Below are 19,930 nucleotides of genomic sequence, written 5' to 3'. Positions count from 1 at the left end.
TCTCTATGGTACAGCCAGTGCACTTGTATCTTGCTAGCAGGCAAGATCCTAAGTCAGAACCTTGTATTATCTTTCTTCCTCCTCCTCACTCCCAGCTAATGAGGACCACCAGAACAATAGTATTATCACTCCACATGAATTTAAATAAGTTAGCAGAGATCAAGAACCATGTCTGAAGCTTTAATGGCCTGTATAGATTTGTTTTTGCACCTTACCATACTTATAACAATTACACTTTAATCCATCAGGTTGAAATTCAAAAAGCATTGAAGGGAGAATAAATATCTTCACATTCATTCATTTCAATGAACAATTGTGCAGATAGCTGTCTTGAAATTGACGCTGTATCTCTGGTCTCGGTGGGCTACAATCAGCACAAGAAAGGCCATTCATTGGTGACAGCGCAAAGCTTAAAAAGATCTCGGGTACGTCTGGGACTGTTTGCTGGTCTGCAATCAGCACGAGAGGTCATTCATTGGTGACGCAGCTCAGGACTTTTCAGTGGGCTGCACGCATAACGATCCGTTAAGCACTCAGCAGAGGCTAATAAAAATAAATGAGGTATAAGCCGAGCAGCCATTGTGGGAATGGACAGTAATAGAGTGGTCAGACTTTGGTTCAATAGGTCTAGGTGAAAATAGGGTGGGGCAGGCACAGGCGGACATTCAAAATAAGTTTCTAGTAAGTTTTTTTTCTTGTTAGTACATTGTTAGTGTGCTGAGAATGAGTTAGTGTACCATTCCTTGTGTGAGATGTGGAAACTTCAGAAGATCTCCAGTCTCCCTGATAACATTTCCACCGTGTACTGAGCTGCAGCTCCTTAAAGAGACTAGCTAAGGAACTGGAGCTGCAGCTGGATGACCATTAGCTCATTTGGGAAAATAAGGAGGTGACTGATAGGAGCTCCAGAGACAGAATTGCCCCCTAAGTTGCAAAAGGCATTTACCTGGATAAACATAAGGAGAGGGAAAATGAATAGATAGCCAGTGCAGAGTATCTCATTAGCCGTTCCCCTCAATAATAAGTATACCACTTTGGATCTGCTTCTTGGGAATGATCTGATCTCTGGCACTGAGTCTCTCTGTGGCTCAAAAGGGAAGCAGGGTGGAAAAGGGGGAATGCAGCCATGATCAGGGATTTCATATTTAGAGGAGCAGACAGCAAGCTCTGTGGATATAAAAGGAACACCTGAATGGTATGTTGCCTCACAAGTGGCAAAATCAGGGATGTCTTAGATCAAGTCCACAGCATTCTAAAGGGGGAGGGTGAACAGACAAAAGTTGTGGTACATATTGGTACCAAGGACACACTTAGGAAAAGGAAAAGAGAATATAGGGAGATAGGTAGAAAGGTGACAAGCAGACCTCCAGGGAAGTAATCTGCCATGCACCAGTTAGGGCAAGAATAGGATGATTTGGCAGACGAATGAGTGGCAGAGGAATTGGTGCAGGGGGCAGGTTTCAGATTTCTGGATAATTGGGTTTTCTTCTGGGGAAGGTATGACCTTTACAAAAATGACAGGTTACACCTGAACCCACTGGGAACCAACATCCTAGCAGGCAAATTTGCTAGAGCTGTTGGAGAGGGTTTAAGCTAACTTATTAGATGGATGGAAACTAGAGTGAAAGTGTTGAGAATGGGACAGTTGTCATATAAATTAGATGCAGTGCGTAGTGAGACTGCAAGGAAGGACAAAATTGCAGTCAGAGAAATGAGTGTAACAGGGCATCAAAATCGAAAAGGGCGATGAATACAGGACTTCAAGTACACAGCACAAGGAGGATTATCTTGAAGCACAGTTAGAGATTGGCATTGCCAAGTCATGGCTGAAAGATCACAGTTGGGAGCTTAACATTCAAGAATAGGCAGATAGGCAGAGGGTGCCTATCTGAGGGTGACTGTTGGTAATAAAATAAAATAAAATCCTTAATAAAAGGTGACATAGGACTGGAAAATGTAGAGTCCTTTTTGGTAGAGATAAGAAACTGCAAGGGTAAAAAGACCCTGGTGGGAGTTATATACATGCCTCTGAACAGCAGCAAAGATGTGGGGTACAAATTTCTATGGGAGATATAAAAGGCATGTAAAAGTGGCAATATTGCAACAGTCATGGGGGACTACAATAGGTATGTTGATTGGGAAAGTCAGGTTGCTACAGGATTTTAAGAGAGGGAATTTGTAGAATGCCTACAAGATGGCTATTCAGAGCAGTTTGTGGTTGAGTCCATGAGGGGAATGTTAATGCTGGATTGTGTGTTATGTAATGGCCCAAATTTGATTAGGGAGCTTAATGTAAAGGAACCCTGAGAGACGGTGAACAGAATATGATAGAATTCATGCTGTAGTTTAAGAAGCAGCAGTGAAAGTCAGATGTATCAGTATTATTGTAGAGTAAAGGGAATTACAAAAGCATGAGAGAGGAGCTGGCCAAAGTAGATTGGAAGGGAACACTAGCAGGGACGATGGTAGAACAGAAATGGCTGGAGTTTCTGGGAGGCATTCCAATACAGCAGAAAAGTAGTATGCAGAATGAAGAAATATTCTAGAGGGAGGATGACACCACCAGTACAAACAAGGGCAGTCAAAGATGGCATAAAAATAAAAGACAAGGCATAAAATAGCAAAAATTAGTGGGAAGGTACAGGATTGGGAAGCTTTTCAAACCAATAAAAGGCAACCAAAAAGGCCATAAAGAGAGAAAGGATGAAAATTGCAGATAAGCTACCCTATAAAATAGAAGAGAGCACAAAAAATGATCAGATATATAAAGAATAAAAGCAAAACAAAAATGGATATCGGACCATTGGAAATCATGCTGGAGAGGTAGTAATGGGGGAACAAAGACATGGCAGACAAACTTAAGTATTTTTCATCAGTCTAGTATAGACAGAAGATTGGCTGATTGGCAGGAGGCAAAGGGAGCCTTTTCTGGTTGGCTGCTGGGGACAAGTGGTGTGCCATAGGAGTTGGTGCTGGGATCGCTTCTGTTCACATTACATATCATTGATTTGGGTGAAGGAATTAATGGCCACGTTTGTGGATGATAGAAAGATAGGTGGAGGGGCAAGTAGTGTTGAGGAAGCAGGGTGTCTGCAGAAGGAATTGCCATAGACAGATTTGGAGAACAGGCAAATAATTGGCAGATGGAATACAATGTATGGAAGTGTATGGTCAGGCATTTTGGTAGAAAGAATTTAGAGTGAACTATTTTCTTAACGGGGAGAAAATACAAAAATCCAAAGGTGCAAAGGATCTTGGGAGTCCTCGTGCAAAATTCCCTAAAGGTCAACTTGCAGGGTGAGTCAGCGGTAAGGAAGGCAAATGTAATGTTAGCATTCACTTTGAGAGGACTAGAATTCAAAAGTAAGGATGTAATGCTGAAGTTTTACAAGGCATTGGTTAGACCACACTTGGAGTATTGTGAGCAGGTTTGGACCCCTTCTCTAAGAAAAGATGTGCTGACGTTAGACAGGCTCCACTGGAGGTTCACGAGAATTATCACAGAATGAAAGGGTTAATGCATGAGCTTTTGATAGCTCTGGGCCTGTACTTGTTGAAGTTTAGAAGATGACAGGTGTTCTCAGTGAATACTAGTGAATATTGAAAGGCCTGAAGAGAGAGGATGTGGAGAGGATGTTTCCTATCGTGGGGGAGTCTAGAACCAGAGGGCATAGCCTCAGAATAGAGGGACATCTATTTAGAACATAGAAAACCTACAGCACAATACAGGCCCTTCAGCCCCCAAAGCTGTGCTAAGCATATCCTTACCTTAGAACTACCTAGGCTTACTCATAGCCCTCTATTTTTCTAAGCTCCATGTACCTATCCAGGAGTCTCTTAAAAGACTCTATCATTTCTGCCTCCACCACCGCCGCTGGCAACCCATTCCATGCACTCACCACTCTCTGCGTAAAAAACTTACCCCTTACATCTCCTCTGTACCTACCTCCAAGCACCTTAAAACTATGCCCTATCATGCTAGCCATTTCAGCCCTGGGGAAAAGCCTCTGACTATCCACACGATCAATGCTTCTCATTATCTTATATACCTCTATCAGGTCACCTCTCATCCTCCATCGCTCAAAGAAGAAAAGGCTGAGTTCACTCAACTTATTCTCATAAGGCATGCTCCCTAATCCAGGTGACGTCTTTGTAAATCTCCTCTGCACCCTTTCTATGGTTTCCACGTCCTTCCTGTAGTGAGGCAACCAGAACTGAGCACAGTTCTCCAAGTGGGGTTTGACCAGTGTCCTATAAAGCTGTAACATTACCTCTCGACTCTTAAACTCAATCCCACAGTTGATGAAGGCCAATGCACCGTATGTCTTCTTAACCACAGAGTCAACCTGCGCAGCCGCTTTGAGTGTCCTGTGGACTTGGACCGCTAGATCCTTCTGATCCTCCACACTGCCAAGAGTCTTACCGTTAATGCTATATTCTGGCATCATATTTGACCTAGCAAAATGAACCACCTCACACTTATCTGGGTTGAACTCCATCTGCCACTTCTCAGCCCAGTTTTGCATCCAATCAATGTCCTGCTGTCGCCTCTGACAGCCCTCCACACTATACACAACACCCCCAACCTTTGTGTCATCAGCATATTTACCAACCCATTCTTCCACTTCTTCATCCAGGTCATTTATAAAAATCACAAAGAGTAAGGGTCCCAGAATAGACTCCTGAGGCACTCCACTGGTCACCAGCCTCCATGCAGAATATGACCCATCTACAACCACTCTTTGGCTTCTGTGGGCAAGCCAGCTCTGGATCTACAAAGCAATGTCCCCTTGGATCCCATGCCTTTTTCTTTCTCAATAAGCCTTGCATGGGGTTCCTTATCAAATGCCTTGCTGAAATCCATATACACTACATCTACTGCCCTACCTTCATCAGTATGCTTAATCACATCCTCAAAAGATTCAATCAGGCTTGTAAGGCACAACCTACCTTTGACAAAGCCATGCTGACTATTCCTAATCGTATTATCCCTCTCCAAATGTTCTTAGGATTGAATTTAGGAAACAGATGAGGAAATATTTCTTTAGCCACAGGTTGCTGAATCTGTAGAATTCATTGCCACAGGCCAAATCATTGGGTATGTGTAAGGCAGAGATTGATAGGTTCTTGATTAATCAGGGCATCACAAGTTATGTTGAGAAGGCAGGATAATGCGATTGAAAAGGATAATAAATCAGATGTGAGCTAACAGTAGAGAAGACTTGATGGGCCAAGCAACCTAATTCTGCTCCTGTCTTATTATCTATGGTCTTAGATTGCTTTTGAGTATTATATTCGACAAAAGTCATAGGAGCAGAATTAGGCTATTCAGCCCATCAAGACTGCTCTGCCATTCCATCACGGCTGATGGAATATTGTGAGGCTAATTGTCAGAATTAATGCTTTACCTTTTTTTTCCTTTGCCCACTGTTTGTAATCTTATCTGGAGTGACACCAAGATCTGCTAGCACCTTTGCTATCCCTCTAGCATCGACTCCACAGTTTGGTGCTACATTGGACTCACAGCGTCTATGGACATTCATCTTGCATACTATATAAAGACATGGAAACAGTTTATTAGCAAGCTGAGAATGTATTTGCTGTTGAAACATCAATTGTCAAAGTTTTAAAATGCAAAGCAATCCAGAAAATGCTAAAACATGATTTCTATTTTTGAAAATGACTTTTGTGGTATAATGTTTCTGAAAAAAATAGGATGTAAATTAATATCACGAGTGCTCCTTTCCCAAGACAGTAGAAGCCAATTCAAAGGGATATTTCATCGAATCTGATTGTTGGTCTTTTCCCCCATGTGATCTTCTATTCATCACAGGTTCTGTGAGCTACAACAAGAAGTTGAAAGGTATTGACTGCACCCTGAATCCTTTTCATCAGAATTGTATTGCGAAAAACGGCAACAAGAAAATGTTTGCCTTGTATAAATAAACTTCAGCAAAGTACTAAACAGAAAATAAACTGGTGAATTCTTGATGTCAATGGCATCGTGACCCTGTGGTTGTTGGCAAGTAGTTGTGTCCTTGATGTAACAATTAAAGCTTCATCATAAAATTTCTAACAGCTTTCTCAATTGACTTCATTTGACTTACTGGACTACATCTCAAACAGAACATATTTCTAGGTTTGATTTGAAGCTTCATTTTCTGAGAGGGTGGGAAAATAAATGGACTCTGAACTGGAACTGTTTGAACAGATTCCCATGATTACGAAAGAAATACTGAAACTGTTGGCCAATGCCAAATAAAACAAAACACAAGTGAAGCTTTTATTCCATAATGGCAACTTTTAATTATATTTTAATAACTTCTAGATGTTTCTGATTTGATTAAAGGAAAGAAGATCTGAACAAAGACCACTGATGACTGAATAATTGAATATTTGTGGGAGTGCTCCTCAGGGATGACCCTCCCCACCACTGAGGAATTTTCTAAGATGCAGTACACCAAGAAGGTAGCATTGATCATTAAGGCCCCTCGCCATCCAGGACATGCTGTCTTCTCATTTCTGCCATCAGGAAGAAGGTACAGGTGCCAGAATACCCACACACAACAATTTAGGAACAGTTTCTTCTCCTCTGCCATCAGATTTCTGAATGGTCCATTAGCCCATGAACAATTTTGCAATATTTATTCACCTTTGTAATTGATATAATTTTATGTCTTTGCACTGTACTTCTGACACAAAACAACAAACTTAACAAGATATGCCAATGATAACAAGTCTAGTTCTGATTCTGAAAGTACTGGTAGGAAGAGTTTCTTACAGTTATGATTATTTGTATGGAATGATGGAAATGTAAATTAAGTGCTCCATTACAAAAGTGAAATAGTAATCTTTGCTCTAAAGAATTCCATATGAAATAATATGCAGCATAGCATCAACTATGCATACATATATATATAAGCTTGATCATGTCGGGGAACTCAAAATAGAAGTATTACACCCTGGGAAATGTTTCATTGATAGCGTAAGTGGCCTTTCTGGTTAGAGATACCAGATGCTTTGGAATGTGAGTTAGGTCCTCGTTTGGTGTGACATGAAGAGAGAAGATGCTGGAGAGAATTGGTCATAGGACACGACCCAGTGGGGAGATGGTGATTTGATGGAGCCTGGCGGTGAAATTGACTGAGGATTGGTGAATTGAGCTCCAACTGGTGCACATTTGGCTGTTTAAATATTATGGGCCCTTTTTGTTTTATCTTTCTTTACTAATCCTTAAGTTAAGGTTTGTAAATTATACATTCATTTAGGTGTATAAGACGATGAGAGGCATTGATCATGTGGATGTGATCATGAGAGGCTTTATCCCAGGGCTGAAATGGCTAGCACAAGAGGGCATAGTTTTAAGGTGCTTGGAAGCAAGTACAGAGAAGATGTCAGGGGGTAAGTTTTTTTTTAAAACGCAGTGTGGTGAGTGCGTGGAATGGGCTGCCGGCGATGGTGGTGGAGGTGGATATGATAGGGTCTTTTAAGAGACTCCTGGATAGGTAACATGGAGCTTAGAAAAATAGAGGGCTACGGGTAACCCTAGGTAATTTCTAAAGTAAGTGCATGTTCGGCACAGCATTGTGGGCTGAAGGGCCTGAATTGTGCTGTAGGTTTTCTATGTTTCTATAAATGTAATTCCTTTAATTGTTTGAAATGTGCTGACTGTTGTTTCTTGGTGTTGAGTTGCAACAGGGTAGCATCGACACAAACCGGGGTTTGGGGTAGGAGAGCCAACTCAACCTCAGGGGTTTGGCTGGACAGGTGTGTGCCTTCCCTAGACTTATGCAGCCAAGGAATCCAGCGGGGTTTCAAAAGCAACGCTTCAGATTGACTGTCTCCCCTCTCGCTGTGGAAGCAGTGATTTCTGCCTTTCCCTTGTTAGTGACAGACAGAACCTCAGGGATGTTGAGATGTTGGTGTGAACTGTTAGTTTTTGATGTACTGTAGACCACGGTCTATCTTTGGGGTCTTCGCTGTTCCTTGCCTGGTGGGTGGTGGGAATGCTGATGCTTTCCGCAAGACTAGTTTGAAGGGGAGGGTTGATGCTCTTGCTGCTGTTTGTACATGTGAGGAGGGTTAGGGGGCTTTGAGGTTCTTATGATTTAGTTCCCTACACTGTATTCCACCTGCCACTTCTTTGGCCATTCTCCCGATCTGTCTAAGGCCTTCTGTAGACAACCTGTTTCCTCAACACTACCTGCCCCTCCATCTTTGCTGCTCATTTGGTTTTTTAACTTAAAAATGGATTGTTGTGTTCTGATTGGATAAATCAGTCATCTCGTTTCCCATGATTATTATTTAAAACTGTCAAATGAGATTCTAGTGCTCATAATCGGGTTGCTAGTTCATTTGCACATTAAGGTCCCCATGATGATTATATTACTCTTGTTAAATGTGACTCTAATTTCTTGATTTATATCATGTCCTACATGACTGCTACTGTTAGGAACCTATAAAGAACCCCCAGTGATATTTCCTGTCCATTGCTGTTTCTTAGTTTCCTCCAAACTGATTCTGTACCTGGATTTTCAGAGTAATGTTACTTCCTCTATCCTGGCTTTATCCATTCCTTCAATATCAGGGCCACCCATTTCCTTTTTCTATTTTGCTGAGCTCTTCTAAAAATTAGGCATCCTGGAATATTCCATTTCCAATCATTTGAAATCCCACTTTGAGGAAGGATACATGAATACAAGTGGCCCTGTCATTGATATGAAAGAAGTTATTGAGATAGGAGATTAAGAACGCCAGAAGCTAACTGGTACATTCGGAGATAGCATCTGCTGCCTGAAGTTACAGCTGCTGACCCATTTTCAGTTTCCCCTCAAGGAAGCAGGTCAATACTATGAAACAGGTCTCTGTTTTTAATCACTCTAGACACTTCGAGCTGAGGAAAACTGGATATCCTGAAAATGAATGAGGGAGAAGTGGAGGGAAAAGACAAAATTGAGGAGGAGATAGGAAAAAAAGGAGTGCAGTGGAGGCAGAGGGACACAAGCCATCAATTTCTGCCAGCAAGTCCAGAAACACTTGTCTGACTTGTTTAAGATTATCATCACATGTGCAAAGCACAAACAGGCACTGTCTCCTGCATGAAGGTGATTCAATTTGCAATTGCAGATTACTTTCAACCAGCTGAAGTTTCAACGCTCTGCAAGTCAGATCTGCTCCTTTATTTTGTTTCCTGGAACAATTTTCCCTTAGGGATTCAATGTCATTAAATAGTCCCCTACAATAATAATATATAATCCACTCAATCTCTAATCCCACATTGATGTTTAATGTTTCCCTCAATGCAAAACAGAATAATTGCTGATGCAATAATGATCACTTTGAAAAATATTTCCATTATATCTGCAGTTGAATTCCTGCGAGTCAAATTTCATCATCCTCTCCTATTCATTCACACTTTGATATCCAATTTTGTGATTCAAATTGTCCTCTAAACAAGTCTATCTGGAACAGCATCCTAATTTGAAATACAATCTGGAAAGCCTTAGGCCTCAGAATCCTGTTATGTGGATGGACATGCTGTGTGTGACATCAAGAGGAAGCAACCGAGCTGGATTGTTGGATATAACGCCTTTCTTTACAACTTTGTTGAAATGGATATATTACTTATCAGTTTTTACTTATTCGTGTTTTTTCAGAGAAAACGTTTGAGTATTAACTCCTCTCCCCTTCCTCTTTCTTTTGTTGTTTCCTTCAAATGCATTTGCTTTTTGCTTACTAATTCTGTTGAAAGACTTGCACACATGATATCTTAACCTGTCTTCATGTTATGGATGGATATTGATAACACTGTGCCTTCCTAACATATTATTGCCCCACAGACAGCTTTTCCAATTTCGTAATAACTGACAAGGGTTTTGTGTGGTTTCTCTGAATATTCAGCTAGGGTTGGTCCATTCTTTCTAAGTTTTTATTGATCAAGGCTCTTTTATTGATCAAAGCATTTTCATTTTCATCGACTTGTAAGGTTACCACCTTCTCTTATAATGACTGAAAAGGGATTCATCTCCGAATATTCTGCTAATTTTATCCTTCTGTGAAAAAGACAAAAATACTGCACACTCTTTGAACAACTATAATTTAACACAGTTTTCTGTATTGGTAATTAGTCTGTTCACAAAGGAAATCGGATGCTGCTACACAGTATCTCACTTCACAGATGCTGCATGCCTTTTCCGGCAGTTCCGACAAGGTCTGTTTTTATTTCAGATTAATGGTGTAGGCAGCATGTTTCTTTCATTACTTTTCCCATTAACTGAGCTTCCACATGACAACACAGTAGCCAACATTATCACTGTGACCATCCTCAATAACAATTATTGCTATTATTCTGATCAAATTTATTATAAAAGTATGTATATGTCTCCAAATAATACCTTGAGATGCAATTTCTTGCAGGCATCTACAGAAAAATAAAGAAAAGAAACAAGAGAAAATCTGCAGGTGCTGGAAATCCAAACAACACACTCAAAATGCTGGAGGAACTTAGCAGGCCAGGTAGTATCTGTGGAAAAGAGTAAACAGTCGACGTTTCGAGCTGAGACCCTTCATCAGGACAGGTGAGAAAAAAGGTGAGAAGTCAGAAAATAAAGTGTGGGTAGGGGAGGAAAAACATTCAAGGTGATAGGTAAAACAGGGGGAGGGGGAGGGGTGAAGTGAAGAGCTTGGAAGTCAATTGGTGAAAGAGATAAAGGGCTGGAGAAGGGGAGAATCAGATGGGAGAGGACAGAAGGCCATGGAAGAAAGAAAATGGGGAGGAGTAGTAGAGGGGTGTGATAGGCAGGTAAGGAGATAAAGTGAGAGAGGGAAATGGGAATGGGGAATGGTGTAAGAGAGGGGTGGAGTTCGTGACATCAGGTTGGAGACTACCCAAATGGAATACAAGGTGTTGCTCCTCCAGCCTGAGTTTGGCCTCATTGCGGCAGTAGAGGAGACCATAGACTGACATGTTGGAATGGGAAGTAGAACTAAAATGGGCGGCCACTATAAAGAAATAGATTTCCTGGAAAACTGTACACGACAAAGACTGACAACATCCATTATGCAAAAAGAGGACAAATCATGCCAATAATAAATAAGTAAATAAATAATATTGAGAAAATCAGGGGTAGTACTTGAAAGTGGGTGTGCAGGTTGTGGAGTCAGTATTGGGGTGAGTGAAGTTATCCACACTGGTTCAAGAACCTAGACAGGTTGAGGGTAACAACCGTTCCTGAAGCTGGTGGAGTAGGACACAAGGCTCCTGTGCCTCCTGCCAGGTGGTCGGAACAAGAGTAAGGCCAGGATGCTGAAGGTCCTTCATGATTGACACTGCTTTCTTCCGGCCCTGCTCCTTATAGACGTACTCAGTGATGGGGAGGGTTTTGCCTGTGATGGACGTGGGAATATTAACCAGTTTTTTCAGATTTTTCCATCTGTGAGTGTGAGGATAGAGGAGAAATTGTCTTTGGTATGGAAGCAGTTCAGGGCTTTTAGAAAACCCTTAACTGCCTCTATCCTGAAGACAATAATGCGGATGCTTGCCTTGTCTCTGAGAAGCAGCTAAACACCTCTTATTCTCCTTTGTCGGTCACAGCTCTCTGGATGTTTGATAGTGCTCCTCCAGTGAGAATATTGGCGCGTGGCCTAGTGGGCAAGGCATCAGACTAGTAATCTGAAGATCACTGGTTCGAGCCTCAGCTGAGGCAGCGTGTTTGTTTCCTTGAGCAAGGCACTTAACAACACATTGCTCTGCGACGCCACCAGTGCCAAGCTGCATGGGTCCTTGTGCCCTTCCCTTGGACAACATCGGTGGCGTTGAGAGGGGAAGGCCTGCAGCTTGGGCAACTGCCGGTCTCCCATACAACCCTGCCCAGGCCTGTGCCCTGGAAACTCCAGGAGCAAATCCATGGTCTCTCGAGACTGACGGATGCCACCAGCAGTGAGAATATACTGTACAAGCTGTTGACAGTTGCCTGTGATAATTCTGGAGCAATCATTCAACAATGAGGCTATTTTTCTCTCTTGGACAACATGTTCTCATTAGGGCAATACAGTCAACAGACATTTCATGCTGCTACATTGGGCAGTATCAATTGTGCATGCTGTCAATCAGAAATATAAACAGAAAATGTTAGAGATAAGGAACAGGCCAGGCAGCCGACAACCAAATCACAAACAAGAAAAATGTGCAGATGCTGGAAATCCAAGCAACACACAAAACGCTGGAGAAACTCAGTAGGCCAGGCAACATTTATGAAAAATGTACAGTCGACGTTTCAGACCAAAACCGTCAACCAAGGGCCAATCTGGTTGAATGGGGCTAGGCTATAATACCAGAGGCTTGTAATTGTGGCGATAAGCAAGCTAAGCACAGTTTGAGATCTTGTTGTGTCTAACTCATGAACATTTCAAAATGAAGACATGGGAGGGGCTGCACATGGATCCAAATAACAATTGCACCAAACTATGCACAAGCATTTCCCCGAGTCTTCTCAAATTATGAAGTTCTATTAATTCCTAAAACATCACACATAAATGTCAGGATTTATTATATTTTCTGTTAGCCTGTTTTCAACACATCAATTATCAGAAGCTTTCTAACATAGTGAACTGTCTCCTTTCTTTTCAATATTACTATTTGCAATGCCTCACTTATTTTACAGAAATCTGTACGTACAACCTTATACTGTGTTTAAAGATTGTATCCTCCTGGGTTTAGAAAAGCCTTCTCTTGATTTTGGATTAAACTCTCCAAGTGAAAATGTTTTTCTTAGTAACTGGTAGGAAGGTCAAATAATAAAAATGAATTATCATTTTCTTTTACACTGGGGAAATTTTTTAATTTATTTATAGAGCATGAAGCCATACAGGATCAGAACAAACCATTTGGGCCACTGCATCTGTGCCAAGCTGATCCACTTAGTCCCATGTCTACATTAATTCCACATCCCTCTGTGCCCTGCTAGGTCAAACCTCTTTAATGATGAAATATCTTTTGAATGTTGTTCCTGTTCTTGCTTTCACCACCTTCTCTGGCAGCTGAATCTAGATACCAACTACTCTGTATGAAACACTAACCCCTCAGATCTCCCTTGAACCTACTGCATCTCACCTTAACCCAATGCCCTCCACCATGAGAACTGGGTATCTACCCAATCTATGTCTCTCATAATTTTATATACCTCTATCGTGCAACTCTTTAGCCCCCTTTTTTCCAAGAGAAAGCAGATCAGGCCTGATAACTCAAGCACTTCAATCCAGGTAACATCCTTGAGAATCTTTTCTGCAGCCATTTTAACTTAAACACATCCTTCCAGGTGGTGGTGATAAGAATGGCCAAAACAATGCTCTGTACAACTCTACCATGACACCTTCACACTTATACTCAGTGCCGCAGCCAATGAAGGCAAGCAAATCATACACCTTCCTCACCATCCTGTATACCCATGTCCCAATATCAGGGAACTATGTAGTTCTTATGTACAGAGATCTCTGTGACACAGTACTGGGTGTTCTTCCATTCACTGTATGTTCTTGCCTGGCTTAACGCTTAAAAAATGTATCACTTCACACTTACAGAGTTACAGTGCCTATAAAAAGTATTCACCACTCCCCTCGGAAATTTCATGTTTTATTGTTTTACAACATTGTATCAGGGTGGATATAATTTGATACTGACTCACCAGCAGTCGTACCTTCCAGATACAGGTGTAATCAATTGAAACACCTTGACTATACACAGTGATCTCCATTTAACTAATTATGTGACTTCTAAAACCAATTGGCTGCACCAGTGATGATTTGGTGTGTCATATTAAAGGGATTTCAATCAAATATTTTGTGTTTTATATTTGTAATTAATTTAGATCACTTTGTGGAGGTCTGTTTTCACTCTGACACAAAATAGTTTTTTTCCGTTGATCAGTGCGAAAAAAAAGTCAAATTAAATCCACTGTGATTCAATGTTGTTAAACAATAAAACATGAAAACTTCCCGGGGGGGGGGGGTGGTGAATACTTTTTATAGGCACTGTATACACATGAACCAGGCCCTGTGGGGCAATTTATTCAAGGTGTAGTAGTCTCACTTATCTGAATTTTGTCCATATCTCTCTAGACATTTCTTATTGAGGAAACCGGCCATTTGTTTTTTTAGTGTTGTAACTGTATCTGCCTCTACCACTTACACTGGTAAACTAGTCCACTTACACATAACTTCTGTATGAAAACTTGCCTCACTTCTCCTTTAAGTATTTCGATTCACCTTATGCCTATGTCCTCTGAGGGAGAAAAATAGTGAACACCCATTTAATCTATATCTGCATGGTCTGTAAACATTTCAAAATGGCACAGGTGTACACGTTAGTGACTCTCTGCAGGAAATTGCACCAGTTTTCCTCTTAAATATACCCCTTTTGAACTACTTTCACTGCAATCTGCAGCACGTTAACTTCCTCTTTAACAGCGGACTACAAAATTACATCAGTGATCTTCAGATCTCACGTTCAACGGTTAAATGCAGAGCAGTTATGCGCAGCGCCTTTAAGGGTCAATGCCAAAGCTGAAAACGCAGGACAGGCAGAATTCAATCCAGGCTGCAGCGCAAAGGAATGAAGCCTCCTCTGCTTTCCATCTTGTTAGAGAATGTGCAGTCACTTGAAAGTAAGATTGACAATCTCAGGGCAAGGCTGCTGTATCAGAGGCAGATGAGGCAGTACGCAATTATTAGTTGCTTTGAGACTTGGTTGAATGTGGACACACTGGATGCAGCTATCCAACCAGAAGGTTTTATGATTTTCAGAATGGATCAAACCTCAAATTCTGGAAAGGAGAACGGCAGTGGGTTGTGCTTTTTGGTCAACTCTTGTTGGTGCACGGATGTTGGGGTTATGTTAACTTCTTATTCCTCTGAGTTAGAACTAATGATTAAATGTAGATCATTCTATTTGCCTCGAGAGTTCTCAACCATGATCCTGACCGCAGTTTACATACCACCAGCGGACGATTATAAGCGAGCACTTGCGAAACTGCAAACAAGAAACTGCCCGTTCCAACACATTTCAAATTATAGTCAGTGACTTTATCCAGGCCTGTCTGAAGGAAACCCTGCCCAATTATCACCAGCACGTAACCTGGTGCACCAGATGTCCCAACACACTGGACCACTGATACACTACAATAAGGGATGCTATTCGTTCCTTCCCAAAACCGCATCTTGGCAAGTCAAATCATTTTGCTGTACTCTTACTACCTGCATACAGATAGAACCTAAAAAGCAAGGCTCCAGAGATCAAGGCAACTGAGAAGTGGTCTTGGGAGGCTGAGGAACAGTTATCGGATTGCCTTGAGTCAGTGATATGGCCGTGTTCAAGAACTCATCTGAGGATCTGAATGACTACACCAGGATCATTACAGGCTTTATTAAAACAGATGTGGATAAGTGGGTCCCCACCAAATCATTCAGGATTTTCTTTAATCAGAAGCCCTGGATGAAGAATGAGAACCAGATCATAGGCATTCAGGTCTGGAGATCAAGAATGCTGCAAGAGGTGCAGGTATGATCCTCCGGAAAGCCATCTCTCAGGTGAAGTGGGAATTCTGAACTAGACTGGAGTCAACGAGGGTAGCATAACAGCTGTGGCAGGATCTAAATGCCATAACCTCCTACAAAGTTAAACCTTACAACATAAGAGAACAGCAGAGCTTGGCTTACAGATGAGCTCAATGCCTTCTCTGTTCCCTTTGACCACCACTGCAGGGAGTAACCATCACACAGTCCCATGTCTCCCGAGGATCCTTTGGTCTCAGTATATGAAGATGACAAGCGGGCTGCCTTCAAGGGAGTGAACCTGAGGAAAGCATCCAATCCGGACGGAGTACCTGGCTGAGTACTGAAGACCTATGCTGACCAACTGGCTGGTGTTTTCACAGATATCTTTAACCTCTCGCTCCAGCAGTGTGTGCTATACACCTGCTTCAAGCAGGCTTCCATGATACCAATGCCCAAGAAAAGCATGGCAACCTGTCGAAATGACTACCACTCAGTGGCACTTCCATCCACAGTGATGAAGTGTTTTGAGAGGCTGGTGTTGAAGCATATCAGCTCCTGCCTGAATGTTGACTTGGATCTGCTCCAATTCATCTCTGAAGTAACAGGTCTATAGCAGATACTATCTTGTCAGCTCTTCACACAATCCTGGAACATCTGGACAGCAGAGATGCATACATCAGGATGCTCTTTATTGATTACAGCTCAGCATTTAATACCATCATCCCCTCAAAACTAATTAGTTTACTCCGAGACCTGGGCCTCAATACCCCTTTTGCAATTCCACATAAGTGCAATTACAATGAAAGCACAGCAGCACCTCCACTTTCTCAAGAGTTTACAGAGATTTGGCATGACACCTAAAACGTCAACAAACTTCTATAGGTATGTAGTGAGAAGTATATTGACTGGCTACATTATGGCCTATCATGGGAACACCTATGCAGTTGAGCAGAAAATCCTACAAAAAGTAGTGGATTTGGCCCAGTACATCATGGGTAAAACCCTCCAAACCACTGAGCGCATATACATGAAACACTGCTGTAGAAAAGCAGCATCCATTATCAGAGATTCTCACCACCCAGGCTGTGCTCTTTTCTTGCTGCTGTCATCAGGTACAAAGTACAGGTGCCTCAGGACTCATACCACCAGCTTCAAGAACAGTTACTACCCTCAATCATTAGGCTCTTGAACAAAAGGGAATAACTACTCTATCATATTGTTATTTCATGCTCACTGTTTATTGTTATTTATTTATATCTGCATTTGCACAGTTTGTTTACAGTTTAGAGCTACTGTTTTATAGATTTTCTAAGTATGCCTGCAGAAAGAGAATCTCAGGCTTGTATGTGGTGACATTTATGTACCCTGATAATAAATTTTACTTTGAACTATGAACTTTAAGGCCAGCCCCTTAGCTGCCTTTACTTCAGGGGAAACAGTCCCATCCTATCTAGTCTCCACTTCGAGCTCAAACCCTCTAGTCCCAGCAACATCCTTGTGAATCTTTTCTGCCTCCTCACTAGCTTAATCACATCCTACATAGAATACGGTGACCAGGACTGCCCACAATATTCCAGGTGTGATCTCACTGATGTCTGGGACATTTCTCATATGATATGCAAAGCCTTAGATTCAATGCCCCATCTAAAGAATGCAAAATGTGCACCAATCACCTTCTGGTGTACTTGTGTCGTCACTTTCATGTAGAATCTCTCTGTTCTGTAACACTCACCAGGGCTCTGTCATTACTGTGTGAGAACTGCACTGGTTTAACTTCCCAAATTTAATTTCTTCACACAAGTCTGAGTTAAATTCCAACTGCCATTCCTTTTCCCATTCTTCCTCTCGATCCTGTTATAACCTTACAGATCCTTGAGAGGGTTCTTACAATCTCAGACAACCTTTTTCACCGTCCACTACCGCCAATTTTCATGCCATCCGTAAACTTACTAATTATATCACCTACGTTCTGATCTAAAGTGTTATAGCAGATGACTGACAACAATGGAACAAGGATTAATACCTGTGCCACACCACTGGCTATATGCTTCTCATGTACAAGACATTATTGAGACCTAATTTGGAGTATCGTGCCCAGTTCAGATCACCTACTTACAGGAAAGATATGAGTAAGATTGAAAGAGTGCAGAGGAAATTTACAAAGAAGTTGTCAGGGCTTGAGGACCTGAGATATAGGGAAAGATTGAATGGGTTAGTAATTTATCCCTTGAAGCATAGGAGAATGAGTGATTTGATATAGATACACACAATTATGAGGGGTATGGATAGTAGGCTTTTCTCACTGAGTGTTGTTGAGACTGGAACTAAAGGTCACAGTTTAAGGGTGAAAGGTGAAAAGTTTAAGGGGAACATGAGGGAACTTCTTCACTCAGAGGGTGGTTTGAGTCTGGAACGAGCTGTCAGCGAAAGTGGTGGATGTGGGTTAGATTGAAATATTCACAAGAAGTTTGGATAAGTACACAATTGGGAGAGGTATGGGGGGAAGGGGCTATGGTCCATGTACAGGTTTATTGATTCTGTACTGTAGTACTCTATAACTCTAATCTGAAAAACAACCCTCCACTCCCTTCCTCTAATTCCATCGACCAAGCCAATCTTGTATTCATTCTGGATCCTATGTGTTCTCACCTTCTAGTGAAGTCTACCATGTAGGCCTTTGTCAAAAGACTTTTTAAAGCCAATGTAGACAATGTCTACTACCCTACTCTCATCTATCCTACTGATTACCACTTCAAAAAATACAATTAAATCCATGAGACATGCTTTCCCATGCATTGTCATGATGACTACCCTGAATCAATCCTTGCCTTTCCAATTGCTCTAAATCTTCTCAAAATCCAGTCCAGAAAGTCACCACTAATGTTAGGCTCTCTGCCCTACCCTTTTGTTGGTTTGTCCATACAGCACTTCTTAAATGAAATCACAGCATCAGCCAACATCTCGGCTTCAATTACCTCAGCTGTCGCTAAGAAAGATATAAAAGTCTCTTGCGTGTCCCCAGCAATTTCTTCCATTGTTTTGCTATTGTCAAACATCAAAGCACATAAATCCAATGATTCGTACTTGTAATCCCATTTTAGGATTGTGCCCTCTTGTTTGTATTGTTTCTTTATATGTTCAGATCATAAGAGTAAAAGACATAGGAGCAAAGTTCAGCCATTTGGCCCATTGAATCTGTTCTGTTATTCCATCATGGATGATCTATTATCTCTCTCAACCCCATTCTCCTGCCTTCTTCTCAAAACCTTTGACACTCTGACTCATCAAGAACCTATCAACTTCTGCTTTAAATATAACCAGGGTCTTGGCCTCCACAGTCATCTGTGGCAATGAATTCCACAGATTCGCCACCTTTGGCTAAAAAAAAATCCTCCTCATCTCTGTTCTAAAGAGACGTCCTTGTTTTCTGAAGCTGGGCCCCTTGGTCCTAGAACACTCCATTGCAGAAAACATCTCCATGTCCACTCTATCGAGGCCTTTCAATATTCAAGAGGTTTCAATGAGACCACTCCCTCATTCTTCCAAATTCCAGTGAGTCCAGGCCCAGAACCATCAAACACTCCTCATAAGTTAACCCTGGCATTCCTGGAATCATTCTTGTGAACCTCCTCTGAACCCTCTCCAATGCCAACATATCTTTTCTAAGACAAGGGGCCCAAAACTGCTCACAATACTCCAAGCACAGTCTGACCAATGACAGTCGAGAAAGCAAAAGCAAAAGTCATGGTAGAATGGTAGATATTGGGCTTTATAAATAGAGAGATAGGGTATAATAAAAGTCATGATGAACTATTATATGCTTTAGTTTGCCTGTGATCAGATCATTCCTCTGGAATGGTGCAAAGTTTTTACAAAAGGCGCAAAACACAATTAATAAAATGATTCAGGGGATGAGGGTCATGAGTTGACCTAAAAAGCTCCTCTTTAAAAGTGGAAATAGTGAGCTGATCTGATGTAAAATGATTATGAGTACAGAGAGGTTAGGTAAATGGAAACTTTCAATTCAGGTCAAGGAGCCACAGGGGTAAAATGATTGGCGAAAGAACCAAAGATGACAGGAGGAACAAAGGAGTGAGTTAAGGTGTGTAATGCATTGCCATGAGGAACAGTGGAGAAAGTCGCAGCTGTAGTTTTCTAAAGGGAGTGGGATAAGTACCTGAAAGGAAAGAATTTGCAGAGATATGGGGCGAGAGCAGGTTAGTCATATTAGCTGTTTCACTCTTAAATTGAGCCGGGGCAGACTCAATAACCATTTTGTACACGAGGGAAGGAAAACATGAGCTGTGGCAGAACTAGTTTTCCCCAGGTGCTTCATCTTTTAGTTTGTCCAAAGTGCTCCAGTTTCCTCCCAATGAAGAGC

The 19,930-nt window shown here is 41.6% G+C and overlaps 1 protein-coding gene across 4 annotated transcripts in view; it reads right to left on the bottom strand.

Moving 5' to 3' along the window:
• Positions 1 to 19,930, bottom strand: part of prkcea (protein kinase C, epsilon a) — a 616,772-nt gene that overhangs the window by 230,670 nt on the left and 366,172 nt on the right. For all 4 annotated transcript variants that reach the window (XM_059985743.1, XM_059985740.1, XM_059985741.1 and 1 more), the window contains exon 7: positions 5,409 to 5,551. In XM_059985743.1, coding sequence (XP_059841726.1) covers positions 5,409 to 5,551 — 143 coding nt within the window. The remainder of the gene's footprint in view (positions 1 to 5,408; positions 5,552 to 19,930) is intronic.

Source organism: Hypanus sabinus, chromosome 12 (genome assembly GCF_030144855.1).
Source record: "Hypanus sabinus isolate sHypSab1 chromosome 12, sHypSab1.hap1, whole genome shotgun sequence".
Lineage (NCBI taxonomy): Eukaryota > Metazoa > Chordata > Chondrichthyes > Myliobatiformes > Dasyatidae > Hypanus > Hypanus sabinus.
This window is presented reverse-complemented; position numbering and strand designations above follow the sequence as displayed.